Raw genomic sequence first — 19,220 nt, 5'->3', positions numbered from 1 at the left:
GGTTAGTGTGCGTGCGTGTGTTTTACCAGGATTTCAGACAGTGTGGGAACCGTAGGGCAAAGTTTCAAGTTTTATAACAGTCAGGTTTTGTTTATTATTTACGACTTATAAAAATGCTAATTAAACTGGGGGATTATCGCAGCGAATACAGTTCTTAGGCTCTTGTCACAGGAGTTTCATAGGTAATTGGACTTGACCTGTATGTCATCTTCAATATTTCATTTGCTCCCAAGTATTATTACTCACTTCCTTTAAGATGATAGCTGGGCTTTTTATGCAGCTAAACTTCTGTTTAACCTCGCTATGAGAATGTGACAGTAGGCTAGTTCAGACAGGTTAACATTCATTTGGTAACCAGCCTGCTTAATCAGCCCGCTTCAACCTGCTGCAAATTAAATCTTTGTGAGTTCTAGCAGACAAGTGATAAAGTCATTCTGAATTATGTATAAAAAATAAATGGGGTATCTTCGGTGCTCATGGCAGTAAATGAAATTTAAGGCTTATGATTTATTCTTGGGTTTTTGCTAAGGATGATTGAAATTTAATTTACCTTAAGGTTTTTACAGTCTAATTAGGAGGGTGCTGTAGTCCTGAGCCACTCTAAGTGGCTCATTCTGTCCCCCCTCAGTAGTAATAATTTTTGGACGATCTAGAGGATCTTCTCCTGTCCTCTAGGTGTTTCTTCTGAAGGACCCATTAGCTAGAAACAATACTTTGAACACAAAGCCCAAACTGCCTACAAGTCACTAAGACAGAATCGAATATTTTGTCGGGTTCAGATTCTGCAAATAATTGGATTTGTTCCCAAAATGAATGAGCTGTATTCATTTAAGAGCTATCAGTGCTGTAAATTTACCCCACATGCTATCAAGATTGGGCTTAGCAGCTTCTGAAGATTTGTTCTGGTCATCAGGCTCTCTTGGAGAAAGGACGGATAGGCTTTCCAGGAGAGGGCAGCAGGCTGTGTACATGCTTAGGCTGCGTAAAGAGACGTGTGGAGGGTGCTCTAAAGGACAAGAGTAGCACAGGCGGTTCTGTTGGTAGAGAAGTAGGCTATTCTTACTTGTAGTCACGTTAAGTACAGTTTTAAATGCAGTGTACAGTCAGGTCTTCAGACCTGATTGGGTGCTTGCAGGCATCTGATCAGTTTGTCTTTGAAATGATGCTAGCTTTTTTCTATTTGGTGTCTCCTTGATTTTAAAAAGTTTAGATTTAGGCATACAGCAGTAGGTAAAAGTACTGTTTCTGTTGATACTGATTAATGAACGTTTATTGTGCCTGTGCTCACTGTAATTTCACCAAAATTGCTGGGTTTGTGTGTGCCCTTATTTATATTAGATATATAGCATGAGCCTCTGACCTTATTTGTGATCAAGACGAAGATGAAATGCATTTTGAATAGCCATTGTGACAGTCTCTTACAACTTCTGACAAAAAATTGTTTTCCAGTTAATCAAATTGGTGTTTTGTGGTTTTTTTTTTGTGTGTTTTTGTTTGTTTGTTTGTTTGTTTTGTTTTTTAATGGCTTAACTGTTTTTAATTTGTTGTATCATTGCCTGTCATTTTTATGTTAACATTTGCTTATTGGTTAGGAAGGAAAAGTGAACTACACGTAGTTCCTCAAGGCATAACACTTTTTTTTTATTTTTAGGCTAGGGAAGGAAGATGTTAATATAGTCTTAATATGAAAACAAAACAAGTAACTCTGATAAGATGGCTACTAAAAATTACAAATTTAAACAGTAATTTGAAAAGTTAGCCTAAACAAAACAGAGTCAAATCAATACATCTTTTTATTCAACTTTGAAAGATTCTGTTCTTGTCCAGCTTAAAACAAGAGAAATTACTTGTAACGGTTCAGAGTTCAGTTCTGATTTAGGAAAAAATAACAGTTGAAGATGGTTTTGAGTTTGAAGTTTGTTTTGTTTTGAGTCTTTGTGCATACATACCTTTAAAACTATTCTGCTATAAAATGTAAAAGTATCTACAGTCATCTTTTTTTTTTTATTATTTTTTCCCCCAAAAGCATCTTTATCTGCTGGTCATACAACTGTTCCTGAAGACTGTATATAGCTAATGTAAGAACAGCAACAAAATCCTCCAAATCCTAAAATTTGATATAGCAGCTTCATCTTCAGGTGAAAATAAGTCTTAGCACTGTGCACCTAACAGAAGATACTGTTATATATCTGCAGTCACTGTGCAATAATGGCTGTAGTTTCTTTCAATGTTTTTATGTAAGGAATCATTTTAGTTTTCCAGGCTTCATACTTAATATTTGTATAATTAATTTGCACTTCTGCAATGAGGTTGTTAATATGAATCTCAAAGCAATCTTAAAAAAAAAATAAATTAAAAAAAAAGAAAAAAGACCTCTCAATTGAGACTATGGCTTTAAAAAATGATCATTGCTTTTTTTGTAGATGACTCTAGCTGTATCGGGACTGACTTTTCCTTGCCATCGACTTACAGTTGGAAGAAGATCTTCACCTGTACAAACGAGGGAACAGTCAGAGGAGGTAAGAACATCTTCATTTAACAAGATAAACTCTAGAAAGAAGCAGGGAAAGCTCATTTTGCCATGATTACTGTTCTTTCTATTGTCAAATACATCAGCAGAATTGCATGTTAATGAAAGAATCTGTTCACAATTCCTGTAACACATAACTGTGACAAAGTAAGGAAGTGGGTAATCAAATCATTGAAGAAAAAGAGGAAGAACAAAGTAAGCAAGCTGCAGTAAGCGTTGGAAAATATTCCAAATTAAACAGAAGGTTGAAATATTTTAAAATACTAACGGAAAGAGATGTTTTCAGATTGTATAAAGTCACCTTTCGTTGTTTCCAATTATTAATAGCTTGTATTAAAATTTCCAGTGCTTTTGTCTTTCCTCAAAAATTAAATCAATATAAAAGCAGTTTCTCACTTCCCACACACTTCTTACCATTTCAGTTAGAAAACTGTAATATGTATGGTTTATCTTGCTGCACAAAAAGAACATATTTCAATTACTTAGATAAGTTGAGTTGGCAAGGTGTAGCGGCGAGGTATGGTCAGGGTGCAGGCCTGGATATAGGATATATAGTCTGTTGGACGTTTTTTTAAGGTTAGAGGATGGTCAGACAATGTGGTTCTAGCTATACCTAAACCATTTAGCAGGTCAAATAGGTAGTTATAGTTCTCTTCTGAGATCTGCCACCATAGCTATTTAATTGTGCTTCTTTATTTTATTCTTTCATAATGATCTGATTGAGTTTGCCCACTTCATAGAATTTTGTTGTTGACTAGTTAATTCAGTAAGTGTTCTTATTTGAACTGTTTTGGTATGTGTAGCTATTGTAGGGAGAGATCTGGCATGGTTTGAGCTCTTTGTTCCTGTCATGGTCGTTTGGAGCCATGACATATTCTGTTGCACCTTTAGGGATTCGTGTAAATTTTCTATAGTGCACTGTCACCGTAAGTTGCAGGTCAAGTGAAGCTGGAAAAGTTGTTCTTGAAGACAAGTCAGTATAAACACAAGTTAACATTGAATAGTTAAAAATAAGGCTTTCTGAGCTGTTACATATTTCAGAGGACATGCAGTCCAAAACACCCGACAGTGGGAGTTTGGCGGCACAGATGGGACCTTAGCTTCTTGTGTAAAAATATTGATTTTTCTCCTTTGTGTTATGCCAAAGAAATCAGCCTGTCATTCAACATGCAGTAGTCTGTTGTGCCAAGTTAGGAGCATGGATTCTGAATTTATATGGAAGGGATTGCAGTAAGATAGATAGGTAGCCTTCTGAGGACAGTCCCCCACTATAAAAGTATAGCTGAAGTAGATCACATCTAGATATTGGAACTTAGTGGTAGATTTTGTGGCTTTTCTCACTCTAATTCAGTTACACCACCCATAGTACCCTTAGATGGAAAAGAAAATTAACTTTAGATAAAATTTGCTCAACTTTGCTCAATTCTGTGGATGCAGATCCAAATCCTTAGTTATTTAAATAATGCTTTTTGTCACATAATGCTCTGTCAGCAATAATTCTGGTAAAAATTAGATCTTATTTGTAAAAATTAACCTGATAAAGCTGTATAAAATAGTAAAATAAAATGCAATATACCAAGTATTTTCTTAAAAATGCGTAAGTATTTTTCAGCATGTATTTTGTATGTCACTGAAGATGATGGCTGTAATAGAGGTTTATGGTGGATTTTGTTTTTTGTTTCTAAATAGCAATGCACCGATGTTCATATGGTTAGTGACAGTGATGGAGATGATTTTGAAGATGCTACAGAGTTTGGAGTTGATGATGGAGAAATGTTTGGAGTAGCATCATCTGCCTTGAGGAAATCGCCAATGAGTAAGAGTTGAAAGCTAATTGACAATTAACTGGTAGTAATAAAGCACTAGTGGATGCAGCGAGGTATGACGAGTCTGCACAGAAAAAAACAGGAAAGTTTTTCTATAGGACCATTAGAATTGTTTGAGTCTCGTGTATGATGGGTGTGTTAAATAAGAGTACTGGAAACGTAACTGAGAACAATGAACACATCTTCCCATGGAGGAAGCTTCTTCGTAACCCCATGAATTTAGGTTATAGTTGAAGGAGGGTGATTTAATGCTGAGAAATGGTGATCTGTAACTGAATGTACTTGTAGAAACCTAGATTTTCCTGTTTTGAAAATTCTACAGATTTTAGTTTTAGCATCTTGTGGTGATAAATATTTTGAGGTATATACATTTAACAAGTTTCTTAGTGATTATTTGTCCTTGAATTACGAAAAGAATCAAGCAGGAACAGTCAATTACTTCCTATGTGCTATTCGATATATACTCTATTTTTTTAGGCTAGCCTTGATGTTATTATTACCTTAAAAGTTTTTGACAGCAAAGTTATGTCACCGTGATGGCATGTGAAACTTTTTAACATTATGTTTAGGAAGTTTAAAATAATAATACTAATAAAAAAAGTAACTGGAAATATTGTGGGTCAAGCCTTTCAAGCCAGCCCTTTCATTTTAATATATTAATGTAAGTCCAGAGTGTTAACTCTGAACAAGTGATATATCACATTACACTGGACCTGAGGATTTTACTGTTTGGAAAGCCTGAATATATTCATGAGAGTGTCTGGAAATTCCATGTCTTTCCAAAGGTTCGTAGTCTTTCATGAAATTTATATGGTCTTTTGGTAACCACTTCAGTAAGCTGTAAACATAAAAAATCCATGAAGCAAAGTGAATGCGCATATTAAAATCTGTTTCCATAAGGTTGTATTTAATTTATTTTATTTTTTTTTTAGTGCCAGAAAATGCTGAAAATGAAGGAGATGCCTTATTACAATTTACAGCAGAGTTTTCTTCAAGGTAAGCTCAGCCTTACAACTGTGCAATTCCTGTTAAAAACTAAGTTAAATTTAGTAAATAATGAAAATAAAAAGAAACCAAATGTACATATTTTCTTTTATAAGGATACTCATTTAGGCATCCTTATCTAATTTACTTTAAGCTTAACTTTGTTAGATCTATTTCTGAAATAGCATATTTCTCAGTCCATTTTAGAGTAACAGATTCTTGCCTTATTTAATTTGCTACTAATTAATATCGTTAATTATGTAGGAGTCCAGAAGAATGATAAAGAATCTGATTATGTATACTAATTTTAATTTGGTATTCAGGAACAAAAAGGCTGAAGTTGATTAATATAGAAGAATATATACAGAGTTGCAATAAGAGCTTTCACAAAAATGAAATGGTTGGATCAATCATTGCTTTTTAAAAATAAAATGCTGCTTTTTGTTTAACTTCATACCACTGGATCTTACACTGTTAAACGCTTACCTCATTTAATCAGAAAGGTAGAAGCTGCATAATGTACTACAAACTAATGCAAAGTTTACGTGCCTTCTGTTTTCACCCCTGTATAAGGAAATGTACTTTTTGTATATAAATGAAATGCATTCGTGTGTAATACAAGAATACACTTTAGTTAACCTTTAAAAATATAGTAAAAGGAAGAAATATGTTATTATTGAAAAATATATATATTTAGAAATTAAGGTGTCTATGTTTGTAAAAAGTTTTTATGGTAAAATTTGTAATGTAGCAATTAGTTACTTTAAGCTTTTGAACGTTGGGGGACATATTTGCTTTAAAGGAATATTTAGAAATGTAATACTTTATCTTTTAAGTGTTTAGCCAATGTGTTTTATTAACAGCATACATGAAGAGGTAGAATAATGAAATTACTACTTTAGTATTTTTTTTTTTAATTGAAATTTTTATCTCAAATAGATATGGTGACTGCCATCCTGTTTATTTTATTGGATCATTAGAGGCTGCTTTTCAAGAAGCCTTCTATGGGAAAGCTAGAGATGTAAGTGTTACTTCATTTAATTTAGGGGAAAAATGGAAATTGCTGCACGTTTTATCACTGTTTAAAAAGGTAAACTATATTTTGGAGTTATGTATATTATTTGTGAATAATTATATGGTTCATTGACCAAAATGCTTACCCTTAATGTTGTTGAAATTACATTGAATAACTCATGCTTTCTAATTATTCAGGCTGTACTTTTAAGTCCTGTAGTGATTGGTAACTATGGGGGCAGGTTTTTTTCTCTCTCTCTTTTTTTTTTTAATTCTCCTCCCTTTTCTTCCTGAAATAATCGTGTCCTAGCCCTACTTAACACTGGCTGGGAATCTCTTGGTTGACAAGTTCAACATTGCATGTTGGTAACTCCTTTGAAGGATGGCTAATGAAATTGTAAATTTATATTTAAAGGTGTCTGAAATACAGTCCTTTCTTTCTTTCATTCGTTCTTTCTTTTTTTTTTCTTCATTTGTACAGCCTTTATCTGCCAAGTAAATTCCAGTACTAAAGTTTGGTTATTTAGGTTTTCTGTCCATCCAACCAGACATCTCAAGTTTCTGTTATTCCGTGCACAGTTGTAAAATCAGTATTTTAATAAAATTAGAATGGGAATAGTTTATTTAAGTTCTGGTGACTTGAATTCACTAAGGAGAAACCCAAAGCCTTGCGTAATCAATCATAGACAAAGCTGAAACACAAACAAAGTTATGCTGTTTAAATTTATTTTTGGTTGTCTCAATAGATATTTAATTTTAAAATGAAGAATTTTGTGGCTTCCTGTAGTTATTCATATTGGAAGGAATAGCTATGTTGTGCTAGAGGATGTTATGATCAGTATGCTATGAATCTACACTGTGTAGCTTAAGTGAATGCTAACTTGACATGTTGTGGACACAATTTTCTTACACTCTAAATTTAGTGAATATTTTATGACTGTATATGGATTTCAGGGCATAAATGTACACAGAATAATTCACTGGCAAAGTATAAATTTATAGCTCATTCAAGTGGAACAGTATGTGTTTCAAAGAAATAAAATGATGAAGTCAACTTGAAAAGTTTTTGTGTTAAAAAGTTCACTATGTCATTTCATCAGAAATGGTTGACACCATCACTGTAATGGAAGAGAGCCCATTAGGAGCTTTCATAAATACAGTTTTATACCTCTAAATCTGATACTAATGCAGGACAGTTGTTTTGTTTTTTTAATACTCCAGGTACTTCATATACTACTTGCATGGCACATCTGAAATCCACATGACCTTACATTTCTAATATTTTTTGATGTATTTGGACTAGATCTACATCAGGATAAAGTAATACAATTAAAAAAAGTGTTATTTTTATTACTTTTTCCTTTAAATATTTTTTGGAAAAATTGCCATAATTTTTAGAAGCCGTTATGCCTCCCAACTACCCTGTGAAATGTCATTGTTTTGATTATAACATTCTGATGTAAAGCAAAGGTATGATAAGGGATAGAAGCCATTTATTTTTATTATGTTTTCCTTGTTACAAACAAGTTTTTTCAGAATCACCTCCCAGAATTCCTAAGTGAGGAAAGGGATACATTATTTTATATTTTTGTAACTTCATTTCATAAAATAGTTGAATAAGTATATCAGTATAAGGAAAAAGCTTAACAGAAAACTGCAACCTGACTGTCTGTCTTCTAATTTATACTATGGAGGGCACTTAATTTTACCAGGGCAACAGATGAGCTTCAGGCACCAGCATTCTTCACTTGAAGTGAGAAATTGAGTTCCAAGAGTAAATAAAAACAAGATTGAAGGTTTAAATCCTCTGCTAGGCTTTTTGAACTTATATACTCATTAAATGTTTATTGGAGTGGTGGGATTACGAAGGATTTGGGTAGCTTCATCAACTGGTATATACTTAATCACTAAGTAAAACACTACATTTGATAGAGTGTTTCTCACGATGCCACACTCAATCCATCTTAATGAAAACCACTTCAAACTGATTTAATTTGAGAGCACTTGGCAGCAAGAGTGCTCAGAGATCTTAGCCTTTTCTTGACAAAATCTCAATGCTGTCCAGAGCAGAAGGTGCACTCTGCAGTTCAGGTCCAGTTAGACAGCCATCAGCTGTGTTTTTAATCTGTATAGTGGATACTTTCTCCTTCCAAAATAGCCCGTTACATATGAACTTGAAGCCTTTTTTCAGAAACACTTTAGTTTGGGTTATTTTAAGAAAATCAATTTATGTCAGAACATATATTTTAAACACAGATTTTAACATATAAAATATATGTCAGAACATATATTTTAAACATAGATATATTTCTTTTACAGAAAATAAATGTTTTTCTGTTAAATCTTTTTTTTTTCATTCATTGGAAATGAAGTTAATTCATAGCTGCATAAGAAAATGTTATTTGAAACACCTTTTAAACACCTTTTAGAAAGGTTAGGTGTTTGTCTGTTTACCTGTATTTTGTTTAGGTTTTTATCATAGCTCTTTACTTTGAGTCATTAGAGTTAAGGTTAACACAAATGATGGGTATCTTGCTTAAGAGCAAGTGCTACCATGACAATGCCAGTTCTAGGCAGAGAGATGGGTTGAGGTCAAATATAGCTCTGGTTTAAAAAGTGTACATACCTCTTACACAAAAATGCAGATGTAGACAAGCCAAGATACAGAGTTTTGCCTTTAACAACTGATGTCCTTGGTCCTTGTGAACGAAATCCCCAATTACCTCTTGCAGCATGATGGTTCAGAGCATTCTGTGTTAATTTCTAAGGCTTACTTTGTAACACAAGAAAATATTTTCATTATTAATTTGTAATTGGGTCAGGAAGGGAACGAAGGACAAAGATCTATTAAAATAACTTATTTTGTGAAATTATTTCTCTATTTATTGTGCCCATTTGAAAGAAACATTTTGCTATCATACTAGTTTACGAAGAACAAGCTTACTCTTGCTCAAGCACCATTGTAAAAATAGCTAGAACAGATGCCAGAGATGAAATCTTATAATGCACATTTTTAAACAAGATGTTTGCAGGAGGTTTCTTTCCAACTGAATGCAGTTTATGGGTGCCTTATGCTCTGAAACATCAGGGGGGTTATCCTAACTTAGGGTGGTATTGCTTAATCTCTATATTGAATTTCTGTAAGCTATTTCCTTGAATAATACTAGAGTATTTTCTTTTATTTGAGTTTGTTTACCTTTTTATCTTACAGGTGGTTGCTACTCTTTTATTATGAGAAAAGGATAAAGGCATCTGCTTTACCTTTTCAGTAGCTCTTATGTTTTTATACCTCTGTCAGATCACCTCCTGCTCCTCTCTCAACCTTTCTGTCCACTGACTTCTAATAAATATGTGAAACATCTCTCTTAGCACAGATTGGTATTGTCACCTCAATATATACTCCTGCATGCTGAAAATGAGCCATGTTGTTCTCTCTGAATTCTGTCTTTTAGGTTCAATTTCCTGGCAAAACCATTGCTTTCACATATGGGTACTTAATTTCCTGAATACCTAGAAGAAAGTATGCTCTTTCTGTGATTTAGCATGATCAAATAAAACCTTTTTTTTTTTTTCTTTTTTTTTTTTTTTCCTGTTTTTCTTTTCAGGTGGTAGCTTTAGTATTCCTTCATACAGGGTTTTCTGTTGTATAATTTTTATCTGCATAATGCAGAAAACTGTGCTTCATTATTATTCCAGCTAATTCAGTTCATACTGACCTTTTGGGTCCTTGAAGTACCCTCTCCTGAGGTAGTCTATGCCAAGGATGCACCAGCCTGTGGGAAAATTGAGCAAGACTGTTAAAGACTACACTGAGTGCAATGGCTATAGGACAGCTTTTTGGTTTAGCCCTTGTCGTCTTTTCTTTCCTAGATGAAAGATTCTCCCTGGCCAATACCTTCTTAGGCCCAATGAATGAGTTTCTGCAAAGTGTAGTAAGTTTGGCATATGGGTGAAGAAGGGACCTGTTCTAGAACAGTGGGTAATTACTGATTAGAGGAAAGTCTAGGCACGTAGCCAGTGAGGGAAGGGAGTTCTGTCATGCAGGAGGTAGGATTGAATGTATTCTTGTGTATGTTCCCTAAATACTGTGGAGCAATGTGGAGTACAGCTTCACCACCACCTTTTACTTTGACTCTGGGCACATTTCAAATCAAATCAAATCAAATCAAATCACTCCTGCTATGTTTTATGAGGGGCTTGAGTGTATGGCATGTGGTAGTTGTGCTTTGAAAATGATTTTTCAGTTGAGCTGCGTGGGAGTCTTAGAGGTTAAGTGACTACTTAACAGATTATAATTTGGTGTCAATAACCGGTATGCCAGTCTACACAGTCTGGTTGTAGAGGACAGCTAGAGAAGTGTAAATCTAGGTACCCAGGAAGAGTAAAGCAGCTGCAGTAGCATAGATGTCAGTACATAAATTCCAGTTAAGCCCCATGTTAGTCACCTACATTTACTTTCCAGTCTTGCCTGATGTATTTGTTAGCAGTTCTGTATTTACATCCTTAAATTGATTTTGAAATAGATAATTACCATTTAGAAATTTTTGCTACAACATATCAGCTTAGTAGTCTCATCGTGTCCCTACACACCCTTTATTCTGCTTCATCATTCATATGGGAAAGGTTAGTCTTGGGTATGGATGTATCTTCAACGGTCTCTGTACTTGATATTAAACACTGAAAGTTTACTGAAATTGTCTGCCACACTCAACATTTTCTCCTCTTTTGAAGCTTATCTGAGTTTGGTTTTAATTACTGGTTATTTGTTGCACTATGTAAGATATCACTACAAGTTCAATTGATTGAAATAGAGATACAACAGTATAATAGGATCAAATAGCTGGAACATGAAAGTATTTTAAATCAAACTTAAAATAAAGCACACCTTCACATGGGAGAGTGGTTAACCATTTGAACAGCTTTTCCTGTTTCGTCTGGATTCTCTTTCACTGAAGGTTTAACTGAAATATGTAAAATAATTAACGTTGGAACTAATTTAGAGATGCCCTATGCCATGTATAATACAAAAGACCAGATCAGGAGATTCATCTCCTGATGATCAGGGATCATCTCAGTCTCACTTAGGATCTTACAGGATCCAATTCAGATCTTTTTCTACAGCGCTAGAAGCTGGTTACTGCCCCTTGTTTATGTCTTTGGTATCTGTGTCCTTTCTTTTGACTGGTGCAAGGGGAATTCGCTTATCTTTAGCAGGTTCTGTTCTGTTATTTGTAATATACAGGAAAGGCTTCCGATGAATCTCTGTCTGCCCTATTCCTGCTTTGATCCTTTTTCAAAGTGGAATAAATACTAATGCATATCACCTTGGTGTGTTGCAGAGGGTTTACATTCTGCTTAGGAAAAAAGACTGCACATGATAAAGTAGTTTTGCTCAAGGAAGTTGATCATATGATCTCCAGGATCACTTTAGATAGGTGGATCAGATTGTACCCATCAAAGGCTTAAAGATGTGCAAAAGTGTCCCTTTGTTCCTTTAAATTAGCTTTTACTATGTAAAACCTGGAGGAAGAATGAAGATCATTAGCCTACCAACTTGAAAGAACATTCAAGTCTCTAGCACAAGTTATGTAGTGAATGTTTTTGTCTCAATCATTACTTGAACTTGTAAAGCTGAGATTCAGAAATAGACATCCAGGTCTGTGGTTTTGCAACCCTTATGACTTTATTGCTTTTCATATTCGTATTCTTCTGTGCTATCTGAAAGTTCCTCATGTTTTAGGAACTGGCTGAGAAGCTTTGATAATGCATTACTCTCTCAGCGATGATCCAATTAGTCTCTCAATCTCATGAAGATACGTGTTTCATTCTGCCACAGGGACAACTTGGCCTTCATTTCAGTGTCCCTCTACAGCCTGTGTTTCTTTCCAGGGTGCCACATGCCACACATGTTCCATCAACAGATCAAAATCAGGCAGGAAGGGGCTGCAGCACTTCCCAGCAAATTACATGGTGGTGGGTGTGGGGCACAGGAGCAGGGGCAAGGCCAACTGCATCTTGTGCACAGTCTGATGGCAACAGAAGTTCTAGAAAAAAATGCTTGAGATCTGGATGTGTTTTCTTCTTTTAAAGTATTTAGATAAATCAGATGCAGAAAATGGTTAGTGCCTCTTCCTGATGTCCCATTTTCCGTTAAATAAAATGTAACCTGGAGCTTAGAGCTAAAGCATTTAGGACCTTAAGTGTTGCTGATAATGAGGAGGCTTAGATTCATCATGTCTGTAAATCCTGTCCCCTTCTGAAAATTCTAGTACATGACTGCGTGGTTTTCATCATCAACATCCTCTGAAAAATACATCCCTAGATGGCTTAAATTCTTAGAAGCCCATCAGATAGATATTCAGTACTTAGAACCTTTTCAGTATGCCGTACCTGGGGACTAACAAAAGTTCTTCTCATTGTTTTTTTTCTTGGTTAAAATTTTGTGCTAAGTATATAACCCTGAAATCATTATGTTTTTGAGACATCCAACACAGAACAGACTATTGTTGCATTAATAGTCTTCTTTTATGAAAGTCAAGACTGTTCAAGAGTTTAGTAAGCCTATTGTATTTGTATTGACTAAAAAATTCCCCGTATTAGTCATCATAGAATCCTAGAATTTACTCTGATTTTTTTCAAAAGTCTAGAAATAATTAAAAAAAAAAACCACTTCTTACAATATATACTACCACGTGTTAATAATAATAATGATAATAATAATAATAACAAAACTCCCCTCACCCCCCAAAACAGCTTCAAGCCTTTTGCAATAGCACATTTTTCCAAGCAAAAAATATTCTTGCCTTCTATAAGGATTTTTCAAAATGATGTTTCAGCACTTTGTCCTGTTACCACTTTTCATTGTTCTTGCAACATGCCTATGCCCAGCCTTAATATTTTGGACAAACTGGCAGACACAAATATAGTCTGCATATATGGTGCTTAGTCTTTGCCTAGCAAGATTTGTTGATGCAACAAAAATTACATTCACTTGTAAAGCAGCTCAATGTAAACATCTATTGTGTGTGTGCCTGTTTTGTTTACTAAAATTTGTCTGTAAATCTTTAAGCCTAAAACTGTACATATTTTGAAACATTCAGTTGTATGGAATCTCATATTTAACAGTTTCATGGGGTTGTTTCTTTGGAACTAAAAGTGTTTCTCAAGAGCCTTTTTTTTCTACTCGCTCCCCGTGAAAAGAGGAGAGCAAAGCCATCCGCTTACCACAAAGCAGTGCCACCACAAAGGAAAGATTAAGGGTTTAGAGAGAGGTCAATGTGGGTTTTTCTCTAACTAAACACTTTCCTAAAGTTTCCTTGTGGAAAAAATAATGAAGTCATCTCAGAGTTTTTAAAGAATTTTTATTTCTTTTTCACCGTCTGCATTCGCTTGTCTTCTCAGCATGGATGTTTAATCTTTCTAGGCTTTGTGAATTGGTCCAAATGAATAAGTGGTGAGCTGTCTCTCTAGGAGCTAGAGGCTTATTCTAAGGCCCTAATCACTGAGTAAACACATCTTTGCCCTCCCTCTCTTACAAGTGCTATATAATAGTCGAGATTCTAGCACAGTAACCTGGATATTGCAGGGATCGACGCTTTGAAATGCAGAATGGCTGATCCTCAAAAACAGACAGTGCCTGATCTTCCCCTGCCTCTTTCTTCTTTTTAAATTAAATATCACCACAGAAATGCTGTTTTATTGCTTGATATTGTGCATTAGTGCCCTGGATTTTCAAGTTTAGTTTCAGTCAACATTGTTGCCTGCACTTATATGGATCTCTGCATGTTGGGCTTATTAATGGCCCTTTCTGGCACATGTGTACTTGGTTCTGAAGAACATTTAAATTAAATTAGTCAAACATTAATGCAAATTACTAATCCCTTTCCCAAAGTCTAATGTTCAAATGTATTATTCTTTTTATAAACAGTCATTAGGTTTTATCCAAAGCAAGTATTTGAGGTTATAGCCATACAGGTTTTTTAAAAAGCAAATTTGTCTCAAAATTGCATCCCATGTCTTGCTATATCAATGCACCTCAGTATCTAGCATTCATTCTTAGTTCTAATGAAGAGATTTTAAATGACTTTTATTTAAAAGTCTGAAAATACCTCTTACTGTATTGTCTAAGGAAACAAGTAGAACATTGTAAGTTTCTGAATGGTGTTTATAATTTCTTAAATATTTCATATAGGATCATTGTCCTGTAATAGCTTATAGTTTTCCTGTATTTTTCACAGTCTGCTCTCTTTGTGTACACACAGACTCACTTTCCAGAATGTGGTCTGAAAGTGTCATGGGGACACACAGCAGAGCTGTATGCTGCTGACAGTGAACTTCAAATATTACTTGATTGGATTTCAGAAAAACACAGCAAAGATTATCTGGTTTCAAGAGACCACTAATACGATCTTCAGCATCTAGTCTTTGCTACCAGGGCAGCCACGATGTGATGTATCAAAACTCACGAATGTAAAGTGGGATTCACAGTTCACTCATCTGATCTGTTTCCCATGTCCAGAGGGCATGACTTATGAATAGCAGCTGAGGTCCCTTGGTTTGTTCAGCCCCGAGCAGAGCAGGCTGAGGGGAGGCCTCATGGCGGCCTGCAGCTCCCTCACGGGGGGAGCGGAGGGGCAGGCGCTGAGCTCTGCTCTCTGGGGACAGCGACAGGACCCGAGGGAACAGCATGGAGCTGGGACAGGGGAGGGTCAGGCTGGGGTTTAGGAAGAGGTTCTTCACCCAGAGGGTGGTCGGGAGCCTGTCATAGCTCAAGAAGCATTTGGACAATGCTCTCAGACAGCTGGTTTGGTTTTGGGCTGGTCCTGTGTGGAGCCAGGAGTTGGATTCCATGATCCTTGTGGGCCCAACTCCTTCCAACTTGGGATATCCTATGATTCTGTGATTTCCATACCACATCCCTTGCACTTGTGTCTTACACATTTGCAGTGCTGGGATGGCCACCTTTCTTCTCAGCTCCACAAGAGATGCAGCCAGCTGGGCTGGCACATGGCCTTTTCATCAGCTGCACATTGACTTATGAAGTAGGTGAGAGGCTGATGTGCTGGGGGCCTCCCCACACCATACGACTGGATGGAGAGCTGCCAAAACATTCAGCATGTAGCATCACAGGCTTTGGGACAGTGGGCAGCTGTACTCTTTCTTACTCAATTTTCTCTTTTGTTTGGCTACAGATGGGATGGTGATAATGCGCTGTCGTTTTTTAAGGTTGCATAAAATTGTATTTGTTTGGAAATCGTAGACACTGTTGTATTAATTGGTGTGTTCCTTGCTCAGGGCATTGTTCTAAATGTTATATTTTTTTTTTCTTATTTTTTTTTTGGCAGGCTGCCCAATAAAGTTCACACATTTTTTAAGCTAAGTCTATTAATAGCTTTTGATTTTACATTGAAACGTTATTATTTTCATGTTCTAAGGATATCACATCATATTTTGGTACCCAATATAAAATTGCAAGGAAGAGTTGAAAAAACATTGTAGATTTAGAGGGATGGACCCTTTGCCTTGAAATCTATTGTTTTTTTCTTGTGTGCATACTTTGAGGTAGTTGGCACCTTCAATAAACACCATTGGTGCACTAATGCACAAATATGCAACCATAATTTAAAATTACTAAATAGACTGAGGAAATGTTCACTGGTGAATCTTTTTTCATGTCTTTTCAGAGAAAGCTTCTTGCTATCTACCTCCACCATGACGAAAGCGTACTAACCAACGTTTTCTGCTCACAAATGCTCTGTGCTGAATCTATTGTCTCATATCTGAGTCAGAACTTCATAACCTGGGCGTGGGACATGACAAAAGAAGCAAACAGAGCAAGGTAAGACTCTTTGCACTGTGAATTGAGTAGCTTTTCCTTCAAAGAAGAGCTTATCTCTGTGTATCAAATGTTTTGTTGCTTGATATTTATTTGAAGTAAAAACTTGCTTGTTCATAACTAATCAACGAAGCTGTGCTGGCAGATGCTTACTGGGAATTGAACCCTCCACGTTTTCATTACAAATGGACTTCTTATTCCTGCATAGGAAAAATAGTTCAATAATTGAGTTCCTTTTTTCCTTTTAGAGTTTATTTTGCAAACACAGCTCTAGAACTATGTCTCTTCTTAATATTTCTTTACTGGAAGTGGACAAGAGAGAACAGAACAATCATTTCATCTAATAATACACTTTTAAAATGACACTTATGTTACATAGGAATTCCTCACTCAACTTTCTGCATTTGTCATTGGATGAATCTGTGGTTGTGCATGTAGTTCAAATTACTCTAGAGAACTGTTAAAGATTATGAAAAAAAGCAAAAGGGGGGGAGAGAGAGAAAGGAAAAAGAAACATCTAGGTTCTTTCATGGGACCAAATACATAGACGGGAAACTTGCTTAAGTCTTTTGGTATTGCCATTCATTGGCAGTAAGGAGCCTCCTCCTTTTCTTTTATCCCACAACTTGGTGTAGAAGGAAACACTATTTCTAAACCATCTGTAGTGGCTAAGTTCAGTTGACTACCTGCTGTTCTATTGTTTGGTTTTCTATTTAATTCTCTAGTTTCTTTTATTTTACAATGACAAAAAATTGCAGTGTAGTTTCTTTTGAAAAAGTGTGTTTGAGGTTTTTTTATGACTGACGATCAACAGCCATGTAATTGCTTTGTTGTGTTTTACTAAAGAAATCTATTAAGTAGCACAACTTTGATACACTAGTAATAAGAGTTTGCAGGTTACAGAGACACCTGTGGTGACCAAAGCGACAGAAGCTGCTTATTAGAAAGAGCCTGTACAGCTGTGTCCTATTAACTCCTTATGACACTTTTTAAAACACAAAATAAAGGGCTTGTTTAAGGCTTTATAGCTATTCTCAATGAACCTAGTCACTGATTGTGCAGTATGATAGGGTTTTTAAGCCTTCATTTTTTGCTTTCTATTAACAACAACAAAGAAACTGTCATATTAACAGTGAGGTCAAAAAATAGTAAGGGGTAAACAAGGCATGCTGGCTCAAATTAGAATAATTTCTCATTTGTGTTTAGTGTCACATCCTGCTCCTTAAACTGTGATTTCTTCAGAGGGGGCATGGTGCTTCCTTCCCTCTTTGGAAAGTGTCAGTACACTGTAGGCATTCCCATAAATAAATATGCAGTACCTTTTTATATGACACAACAACAGTGGTCTTGGAGTATTCTGTTCCCCTACAAACGCAGTTGCATGTAGCTTTTTGTTTGAATAGTGAGAAAACAACAGAAGGAGCTGTTTTTTGCATTTTAGTGTGGCCCAAGAACAATTTATTTGTGCTGTTAGAGATGCATTAGTGAAAAAGGTGACGTGGGAAGGTAGAACAATCAGGCACACTTTATTTACTCTAATCACTAGGGACACCTCAATTTCAGTAGTAAAAGACAGGTTTTCAGTACTGTAGATGACATGAGTGATTTAAAATAGAAATACTTTGTAATATAAGCAAAAAAATATATATAAATCTTGGATGTTCTGCTTTTTCTTACCCTTTGCTGTCCTCTTTCTGAAATCTATGGATGAAATGTACATCTGTTCTGAAAGCAGTTTTATTACTAGCTTCTGCTTTTCTCATTAACAAAATGGGGGTCTATCCTGAACACTGTAGAAACAGCTCCTAAATCTTTGTTTCCTCATTTTGCATCTGATACAAAATATGATTTCCTCATATCAGTGTCTGGTAGTAGTGATGTTGACAGTTCTGGCCCTACCTTTTGGGCTGAGCGTACAGCTGGAGCAGCTCACCAGCTGTGTTGGGCCATCACATGGGCTAAGCAGTTCCTCAAGTATAGGGAAAGGTAGGCAGGAGGGCCAGACATGAACAGCTTTAGTTCTGGCATCTTCATACTTCAAAGAGTTGACTTAATACCATTATTGTAATATAATGGTGTGTGTGTGTGTATGTACACAAGCACATGCATAGGTATTTTTATTAATTCATTAATATATATTAATGTAATTCATGTATTTACATCCAGGACATGTATATAATGAATATACATAAATACATATATGCCTACACATGCACACATACTCTTATGCTTGTACACACAGCATCTACAAACATAGATTACACATAATATTAACAGATTTCCAAAGTACCTAATGTTTGCCAAGCAAAGCAATGCCAAAACCATAAAACAGTGCCTCAGATGTCTGTAGCAGCTTTTCAGCTTTTGGCATCTTTGCCCTTGGGTGCTGTATTTCAAGGTGTTGCCAACTTTTCTCAGCTATGATGACAGGTACTTGTTAGTTTCAATAGTTTTAATGTTCAAATGATAGTTTTTCATTTTGCTTAAGCTTAGGAAAGAGTTAATTGACCAAAGTGCTTCTCAGCAGCAGGTTGTCTTCACCTGCAATTTCCGTCACCAAGTAATTAGCCATATTCACAGTTGCTGACCCTTAATACTAACCTACTGAATGATGCATGCCTGGATGAAGACCAGTTGACCATATTACTCTAGCTCCCCAATCCTATTTGATCCTTCAGCAAATATATTGCAGGTGTGGGGTCTGTGAGTGCTGGACTTGGTGAGTTAATTTACCACTGCCTCCTAAGGAGTGACCATAGATTCTGTATATGTTGCTTGCAAAACTGCTGGACTTGTTCTTTGGGCATCAAATCCTTAGCAGGTTTCACAGAACAGTGTGAAAACCTTATCTACTGTATTTTGCAATACTTTATTTAATTTACTTTAATAGCAATACAGTGCCAGTCCATAAAAACAGGTCAAAAGTCTAATTAATGTTTTAAAAATAAAGGCTCTCAAACACCAGGCAAGTTTGTCATTTTCTGTATGGTTTGTTTTGAGGAGGAAGAGGAAAGAAGGTGAGGAGGGAACC

General features: G+C 35.7%; 1 protein-coding gene across 1 annotated transcript in view; it reads left to right on the top strand.

Moving 5' to 3' along the window:
* FAF1 (Fas associated factor 1) overlaps positions 1 to 19,220 on the top strand; it is a 158,213-nt gene that overhangs the window by 96,993 nt on the left and 42,000 nt on the right. Inside the window, exons 9-13 of the mRNA XM_082765690.1 lie at positions 2,424 to 2,519; positions 4,220 to 4,346; positions 5,289 to 5,352; positions 6,280 to 6,361; positions 16,038 to 16,192. Of these exons, the coding sequence (XP_082621816.1) occupies positions 2,424 to 2,519; positions 4,220 to 4,346; positions 5,289 to 5,352; positions 6,280 to 6,361; positions 16,038 to 16,192 (524 nt within the window). The remainder of the gene's footprint in view (positions 1 to 2,423; positions 2,520 to 4,219; positions 4,347 to 5,288; positions 5,353 to 6,279; positions 6,362 to 16,037; positions 16,193 to 19,220) is intronic.

Source organism: Aythya marila, assembly GCF_965140915.1.
Source record: "Aythya marila genome assembly, chromosome: 8".
NCBI classification, from domain to species: domain Eukaryota; kingdom Metazoa; phylum Chordata; class Aves; order Anseriformes; family Anatidae; genus Aythya; species Aythya marila.
The sequence above is the reverse complement of the archived record's forward strand: the minus strand, read 5'-3'. Positions and strand labels throughout refer to the sequence as shown.